Source organism: Rhagoletis pomonella, unplaced genomic scaffold, assembly GCF_013731165.1.
Source record: "Rhagoletis pomonella isolate Grant_MI unplaced genomic scaffold, Rhpom_1.0 Rhpom_scaffold_06706, whole genome shotgun sequence".
Lineage (NCBI taxonomy): Eukaryota > Metazoa > Arthropoda > Insecta > Diptera > Tephritidae > Rhagoletis > Rhagoletis pomonella.
This window is the reverse complement of record NW_023465237.1, coordinates 1-9,134: the sequence shown is the minus strand read 5'-3', so window position 1 is coordinate 9,134 and position 9,134 is coordinate 1. Positions and strand designations below refer to the sequence as shown.

Here is a 9,134-nt window from a genome sequence, read left to right as displayed (position 1 = left end):
CTGCATTCCTCCATCAAATGTTTGGCTGCATCATCGATCGATTCAAAGCCCAGTTGCTTGGCAAAAGCCATATGTTCCTTATGATTACCAAATATGAAATATGCTGCATGCGCGAGCTCGCGCAAGTGTTTAAAGTTTTCTTTTATAATATACTCAGCGTTTAAATTAATTGCTAAACGGCGCCGCTCTCGGATATAATTCTTAACAATGAAGTCACAGACTTCTTGGCGTTGCGGTACGAAGAAACCTTCCACGTAGAGTATCTGTTTTCGTTCGATTGGACGGAGGAAGACCTGTGTCTCATCACGTTCAGCCTTTTTAAGATGATCGACGGATAGCTTAGCAGACGCACCAATATTGGCGTATAACGCTTTTGCCTTGGTGTCTTTATTGACAATGCAAACACACTGGCCGGTGGGCACGTCACTGACCGTGGCGAGTCTGGGAAAGAGTTTGGTGAATTTTAATGTGTTAAGTTAATATTTTACGTTATAATATACAGTTAATTCAATAAACTAATATACGAATATAAAGAACGCTATTGTTTGCGAATTCTCACGCTTCCGGTAATTGCCTAGTTAAATAAATATGAAAATCGTGACTTTAATGGGAACTAAAGTGGCAACCATGTAGGTTATCTATTCATTTTTTGAAGTTAAATCCCGCTTGCTGACCATTTAAATGTGGAAATATACAAGTTATGCGGTTTCACAAATGGAAAAGGCGTCTACACCAACAAACGAATGGAAAAAGGAATGTTAATATTAAACAATATTTAATATATATATATTTCTTAAAAAGCTCAGATGAAATGTTTAGCCTAAGACACGTACGATTGGTGTATTTGCAAGCATTTTTCTATAAACTTAAAAATATGTACCTAAATTCTACGAGCAAACTTTTAAATTTGGAGTTCGTTACTTTTTGCAACCAAGGGATTACTTTAAGTAAACGTAAGACATAGAATGAGCGCAAATCTAATTTAATGCATTTCCATTCTAGAATTTGTATTTGTATAAGTATTTATGTATATTGAAATTTATGACTACTCTGAGTTAAACAATTCTTTATAATATTATTATCAACTAAACGTTCCCGGATTTTCTGAGAGAATAAATGGTGTAGCATTTTTGCGTCTTGTTGCTTTTTATATACTTTCCTAAATAATGTGAACAGATAAGTATATACATACATACATATGTACATATGTAAAACAAACAACTGAGATTAAGATAATTTTCACATGTACCTTGATATTAAAGTGCACATACAGTAATGAACAGTCGTATAAATGTATTCATAAATATGAAACAAGAATCCGCTAGGGATTAAAAAGTCGTGAGTCAATGACACATGCAACAGAGTTAATTTGAGAAGTACAACGGTATTTGAAACCATTACCAATGCATGGAACAAAGAAGACATGATAATGGCACTACGAAACGTGCAGTAGTTTAAAGGGCTCACATTAGTGGGCGGTCAAGTGTAATAAAAAAAAAATGCCATCAATGTATTAAAAATTGGGGTCTGTTACCAAAAAAAACTCTACTATCCAGAGCGTTATTTGAATGCAGTGGAATGTGCAAGTAAATGAAATTTTAGTCATGGCAAACAAAAACTTTTTGAACAAATGGCGGAAATGCAAGACATGATCTGAACCCTTTGTAAGGCATTTTTACCTATTTACCGAGGCGTGACTTGAATTACCACACGCCACGCTGCAGAGCGTGACTATTCAAATTCGGGGTCTCATTTTAGTTGTACGTGCCCGCACAGTAGATGCAACTAGAATTTGTGCGTAGCTAAACAATGATGGTGTTAATATTTTTTAGTGGAAAGTACGCAATTTGCGATATGTACGCGAACAAAATTGGTTGATAGCGCCTTTTTAATGACGCATAGTATATACATATATGCATACATAAATATCTATATACATATGTATGTATGCACATACATATTTGTGAATATAGTTTGAACAAATGTACGTAGTAAGTAAATACATTTGAAAGTACATAATAGCCCTTAGTCACGCACACTTTTTGTATGCCAACTGGGAATTCCTACATTCTCACCTTACTTCAACTCCACGTTCCTGTAAAATCTCTTTCAACTTCTCTGCCGCTTTATCTTCACCAACAGCACCAATGAAAAGCGCATCTGTGCCGAGTTGTTTGAGTATACGCACTGTGTTCAAAGCGGAACCGCCGGGATTCACTTCACATTGTACACTATGCACCAATACATTCAAAAATATAAACAATTGCAAATATAAAATATGTCAATATTAACAACCAGCTGATCAATTGGCTAATTGCACACTTACCGCTCGGCAGCCTCAGCTGCTAACTTGGATAAAGTTTCTGCATCTAACTCGCCTTTCGATTCTGCCGGTATTTGAAAGCGTTCCAATAAATCTGTTTCGTCATTCTGAAGCTGCGCGGTGTGATCTAGCAGCACGTTACCAAAAGCAACAACTTTGCGTGGTCTAGTTGTGCGGGGGATGTTAGAAAACGTCAAACAAGCGGAAACAGCATCATTTCACATTAATTACGAAACACTAGTATTATAAAATATGTATATTTACGTATTTGCACAGCTATTATCGCCGTAAACATATCCGGAGACTTTTGTGTAAAGCTCTTGCAGGTATTCCATGGTGCGATTGAAGAAAATCATTAAGGCACAAACTCCCGACTGCTGTAACACAAAAACCCAAACGCGAATATTGTTAAATCAATAAAAGTGACTTGAATTTTGTATCGGATGAAGGTAATTGACTACTTTTCAAGTGCACCAACAAACTCGTCAACAGTAGGCTTTCGACTGAATCCGTAGCTACCACAAGATTGAAGGTTGGCTCGGTCGGCCCGCGCCGCCGCAAAGCTCCGACGAACATGGCATGAATCTAGCTTATTGTGAGATGTATTTATTTCCATTTGCTTTTGCACCATTTCGTTGATTCCTCTATAACTTGCTTTGGTCATAATTAATTAAAGTGGGAAGCCGGTGCTCTCACAACTGCGTTATTGTTCACAACTTCTTTATATCTTGTTGGGAGAAAAGACTTTTTTTTTTTGGTAAATTTTTTCGTATTTTTGTTATTTTTGCTCTTGGCCAGGGTTGCCAAACATTGGAACGTGTCAAAAGCTGCTATTCAATTGCTTGTTTGATATGGAAAAAGGTTTCACAAGCAAATAGATTTCAACAATCTAGAATTTTTGTGAAAAGAAATTAAAAATATACGCCATTTTCGAGACCAAATAATTTGAAAATAAAATGAATATTTTTACGCTTTAACCAAACCTATAAAAATCAAGGATTCAAGCTAAATACTGCATATAGAAATATTCAAAAAAATTTATATATTTCGAACTTTTTACTCTGAATTTTTAGAATAATTTATGGTATGAAGTTGTATAGCCTATAATATTTGATTTTATTTTATTTTTTTTATTGTTTGCATTCAGTCTTTTTGGTTTTTTCTCCATTTAATTATTGCCAATTATTGATTTAATTTGCAAACAATCATAGTGCTTAGTTACACTTTTCTTTTTATTTAAAAAATGATTTAAAATATTTAGGCAATCAAAAGTTCCCAGAAATTCCAGTAAAATGAGTTTTGAATGGAGGACGTTATGTTCGCCTTCCATCGATATACATTTGTATGTATGTATATAAAAAGGATTTATTAAAGCGTTCAAAATTTAATAAGAAAGTAGACTAAACTTTTGGAAAGAGATTTATAGTATAAAGATATCTGCGAAAACTAAAACAGAAACGAAAAGGTTTATTTGTTTTTCAAAAAAAATAATAAATGAGAAAAAATTTACATATTTACCAACCCAAATTTTTTCAACCATGTTTGGTAACAATTTACGGAAGTGGCATCCCTGCTCTTGGCTACAGTAACAATGCTGTATATCTTACAGGAAAGGCCGGAATAAGAAGCGCTGTGCACAAAAAAGTCCCCTTAGTCATTATTCAAAATAGTTTTAACCAACGGAAATTGTGTAATGGTTTAATCTGTAATGGTTTTCTTTTGTTTTTAAACAGTTTAGTTACTTACAGGTGATAGTTGTAAGTCGTTGTTTAATTATATATTGATGATATAATTTCTCGTCGAATTGTGTTTTTCTAATCACCTTATCGATAACCATGATTCATGAAAAATAACAGCACTTTTCCGTTCACAGCTGACTGCTTCCTGGTTTTTGTTTACATGTGCCTCAAAACTGTTAAATTTTCAACAAACTATCGAGTACAGAGTGCAATACCGAATTCAACATGTATTTGTTCCTCGTCGTTCCTTGTTAATAAAATTAATAATTATTACTGACTCAAAATATATATTTATTATTAAACTTAACGGTGGAGTTGCTAACAGTACTTCAAAAATTCTATTTGAAACATATGTATTATCTGGACTAAACGAGGGCCTGTGCCTCGAGTGAATGTCGGCATCTAATTGCAAGAAACTGGAGCTAGTATAACCATTGGATTCATACCAGCACGGACTTCACGAGGATCTACATAAGGTAAATATACTTTCAAATATAATAATTCAAATGTACTACAAAATGTAAGACTCATCGTAAATGAAAATACACTTGTGGGTTTTTGGTTACAGGAAACCATGATTCAATCAATATGTTATTGAATCATGATTGGGAACAACCAAGACAAATTAATTCAATATTCGTTTCATGATTCAGTTAAATTAAAAATGTTTTCGCATAACAAAACTTCAAAAGTAACAGTATCTAAATTCAAAGGTACAAAATTAATTAAGAATGCAAATGTGAGTTGAAAATGAGAGGCAGCCTTTAAAGAAGTAGGTGCGTTTAAGATAGCTTATTCTAGAAGTTGCGATATTGTGCACGTAAACGGAACACTTCCGCATACATGCCAGCCTGGAAACGATCCTTCACTTCTATCGGCAGATCTCGTATTAAATTCGCTATATTCTTTACAAATAATTCTTCGATTGTATTGTCTGTGTCGCCACTAACCGGTGTACTGCTTTTAGTACTAACGCTTTTGTTTTGCAGTTTTTCTGATTTATCGTAATCGCCTAAATCTGCGTCCGTTGCACGTTCAATTTTCAATGGCGCTAAATCGAACTTTGACGTTTTGTTCAGAATTTCACAAGAATTTGAATAACTTGAATGTGACGAGCAGGAGTCCTCTTCGGCTATGGCATTTACGTTTATAAATACTTCATTCATTGCAGGCTCTTCTGAGCTGGAGCGTACGCACTTACCAAGTCTTGAACTACAAGCAAATTGTATAATATGTATAATAGTAGTACAAGTATTTACACACAACTTTAGTTGCAAAGAGGCAAAAGCTTACCGTCGCGGTACAATAGATTCCTTTAAAAATAGCATTTCCTTATAGTATTCCCATTCATGCGCATTAAACGGGTCTGTGTCAGACGAAAAATAACCATCAGCTCTCTTCATTTGCTTACAGAATCTTTCTCGTAACAACTTCCAGCGCGCTTTGCAGTCACTTCCTGCGGGAACAAATTACTTTGGACTGGCTATATACATACTACTGCTATAACGATTCTCACTTCAATTATATGTATTTTACCTGGCCTGCCCGTAGCTGCGCCCACTTCTTGCCAGGCTTCATTACGTTTAACTCTGTTGTAATAATGTAGGTGTTTTTTCGCATATAAACACGGGCGATCGCGAACAGCATATATTAATTTAAAATAAAATTCGCTTTCGATTTTATGAGCCATTTTTTTTAAATATGTTGCTTAAGAAATTTGCTTATGCAAAATGTCAAAGTCTATCGTTAGCGTTTGCTGTCAACTTTTGCCTGGAACTTAAGTAAGTCGGAGATGTGCATCAAGCAAAGCGAAAAATCGATGTATTTTGTAAATTTGTTTATGATCGGTTGTGACATTTAATAACGAAAAGTCATTATTTAAGCACAACACGCTTCTTTATTTTGGTTTTTTAATTTTCGGCACTGTAATTGTTAAAAACATTGTATAATTTTACTATAAGTAAATATTGTGAAAATTATATGTCATGACCAGGGAACGGATTTTTAGGACCTAAAAACCTATAAAAAAGGCAATATAAAATAACGAAATAGGCTGGAAAAGGTAAAATAAAATAGCGAAAAAGGAGGGAAAAGGCTCTAGGTATTGCAAAAGAGGCAAAAAAAATAGCGAAAAAGGCAGGAAAAGGCACTAGGTATTGCAAAAAAAGCAAAATAACAATCAAAAAATACATTTATTTTAGAAATGTGTATATTACAAGTAAAAAGAGAAAAATTATGAATTAGTTTCATTATATGAAAAATTTGTACTTTGAATCTTTGACTATTTTATCCTTTCGAGTTTCTAACTCATAAAACTTTAATCTGTATAGTTGTAGTAACATTAAACCACAAGATGCATTTTGACGTTTTCTGGCAGCATTTTCATTTGATTTTCGCGAAGAAAAGCCTTGAATGTACTAAATGTGCGCTCGACGTAAGTTGATACAAGTGGAGCCCAATTTAAATATGGAACGTTTGAAACGTTCATATTATCAGGAATATCAGGCGTTTTCCTCGCCCTTTACAATTTTATCCACACCCCTTATTGTCTCCAAGCCTACGTTAGCTGAGAAAGCTGCTTTGAATTTTTCCACACCAACTTGGCAAGAGGTCCCTGCGCTTCTATAAGTCGCATGGGCATGTGTATATTTTTTATCTCTAAAAAATATTGTAAATGCCATAATCACTTTTTTAGAGGTAGAAAAGGCAAAAAAGGCAAATATCTTAAAAAAGGCAAGTATCTTAAAAAAGGCAAAAAAGGCAACATCAAATGTGTATATATGGAATCAAGGAAAGCTAAATCGTGGACATTCTTAATCGAATATACTCTATCTCTTTAGCAGAAAAAAAGGCAATTTCCATAAAATCCGTTCCCTGGTCATGACACACATCACTAAATCTTTCCAGTGTGTTATTTGTTAACTTTCGTGTTTTGCGGGTAGTTCGAGTGGCACTGGCTGCCTTGCTTGCAGTGTTCATAAAACAGCAACAAAAAAGCTTCAAAAAAGCGCAACAAATTTTCACCTAAATTTCGAACTTTATTCTCGGCAGTGTTTGAATTTTTCTGAATACACAGTTTTATAGCCCAATCAATTATAGTCTGACAATGTGCAAGTTTCAAGTGACTGAAAGTTACCGGCGATTTTTTAGAATTTTTTCCGCCAAAGGTGTTGCGGTTTTCATCCATATACAAATAAATTGAGTTTATTCATTATATGAAAGCCAATGCGACAAAAAAGATTCTAAAAAATTAACGGTAATTCGTAGCCACAGCACATTATCAGACTAAAATTGCAGTGGCTAAAAAACTGTGTACTCAAAAAAAATTCGAACACTTCCGAGAAAAAAGTTTGAAACTTAGGTGAACATTTGTTGCCATTTTTGGAAGTTTTCTACAAATTGTTAAACTTGGGTTTATATGGGGTTTGTTAGAGAAATAACTGTATTTTAATTGAAAATTCTAAAAAATAAATAAATAAGTATAAGTGGCACACTATATCACTTTGAAATGGCGTGCTATAGATATGACCGATACTGTACGTGCATATATAAATTCCAACATGCATTCAATAGCAGCAGCTGTAGCTAAATTTTGTTCATTTTTCGTTTTCTAATTATTTTCAATTTCTGTATAAACAAGTTTAGATATAAATTTCAAATATTTATTGTTTTTATATTGGCACAAGGTGCTGGCTCATAACTTGGATCATATATGAATCCTAAAAGATTCATATCGGAATACAATTTTTGTTTGTTTTTGAAACTCATATTTCTTACCTACCTAGGGCTCCTTTCGGACTCATACATATATTCTGAGCGCTCAGAATATGTTTGCGGGGAATGTGTATTTAACAAGGTGGTGTTGGCCGTATAAAAATTACACTAACAAATTATACGCAGATACTGTCATTGGTATAAGTTACAACAAACACAAAATTTTGACCAAATGCCCCCCACGGCGAAAAACTCTGATGTCGCCCCAACACCACCTTATTACATACACCTTGGATACAAGTGAGACAAAATCTTTGAAGTGTACAAGTTTTATTTAAATCGTCGACCTTTTTTGTGGAGTTAAATTTTTCTAGCTCACAACGATACATAAGAAATACAACTTTGAAATTGAATTAAGTGAAGCGCACATTAGCTCTGATCCAGTACTCCATGAACTTACAGGTTTTTACACGAACTTGCAGGAAGTTACAGGAAAAATGATCCCGTACTCCAAATTCCTCCAAAATCATCTAAATGAGAGAGAGTTTTGGAGAGTTGTGTAGGGAATGAAGTTGCAAGATTTTACCCGAACTTTTTCTTCTGGTAAAATCCTGTTAAAATGTCAAGCAACAAAATTACTCTCTGAGCAAGCAGCACGTCAACCAGTGATCGCTTGACACTTTTCATGATTTTACCAGAAGAAAAAGTTCGGGTAAAATCTTGCAACTGCATTCCCTACACAACTCTCCAAAACTCAGGGATCATTTTTCCTGTAACTTCCTGCAAGTTCGTGTAAAAACCTGTAAGTTCATGGAGTACTGGGTCAGAGCTATTAGCGCGATTCTGTCCTTGCGAATTCGGCTGTTAACTTCGAATCCGCAATCCTGCACACACTTGTGCGATTTTTTCGCGTCGAAGCCGGATTACAATTCACTTAATTGTCCTTTTTTGAGTACAGAGCTGTGAAACTGAAATCATTTAAACTCTTAATCATGAAATATTTAGAAGTAGAATTTCATTATTTTTCCTTTTGTCTGGTAGTATGGTCATGTATGTATGGTATGTGGTCATGTCACAAGACCGATAGCATACAAGATTGCGCTGATTGATTGAGAAATATTGTTTTCTAATTTTTTAGTCCATTTATAAAAGCGTTGTTTATTAAAAAGTTTTTTGATGTGCATACATACATCTTTGGTTTCGGTAGCGAAAGCTATAACTCATAGCCCAGCAGAAAAAGTGGTAATATACTGTAACGTAGCAATTCACTACGAAACAATAGTACACAGCACGTTGGAGTACATACGCACCCCACCGTACACACATATCCCACTATACATACATACAGACACCACTGT

The 9,134-nt window shown here is 34.5% G+C and overlaps 2 protein-coding genes across 2 annotated transcripts; both read right to left on the bottom strand.

Annotated features, from left to right (window-relative positions):
- Positions 1-3: 3 nt before the first annotated feature.
- Positions 4-3,061, bottom strand: LOC118755584 (adenosine kinase-like; the record flags this gene model as incomplete). Its single annotated transcript, XM_036490410.1, has 5 exons — positions 2,798-3,061; positions 2,588-2,700; positions 2,327-2,488; positions 2,076-2,231; positions 4-441 (listed from the first exon to the last, which is right to left on the bottom strand). Coding segments are annotated over exons 1-5 (971 nt in total), but the record flags the coding sequence as incomplete, so codon positions are not given.
- A 1,271-nt stretch (positions 3,062-4,332) lies between these two features.
- LOC118755583 lies at positions 4,333-5,930 on the bottom strand. The gene is made up of 3 exons (XM_036490409.1): positions 5,599-5,930; positions 5,356-5,518; positions 4,333-5,274 (listed from the first exon to the last, which is right to left on the bottom strand). The coding sequence occupies exons 1-3, from the start codon at positions 5,750-5,752 to the stop codon at positions 4,860-4,862; spliced, it is 732 nt and encodes a 243-aa protein (XP_036346302.1). The 5' UTR covers positions 5,753-5,930; the 3' UTR covers positions 4,333-4,859.
- Positions 5,931-9,134: the final 3,204 nt, after the last annotated feature.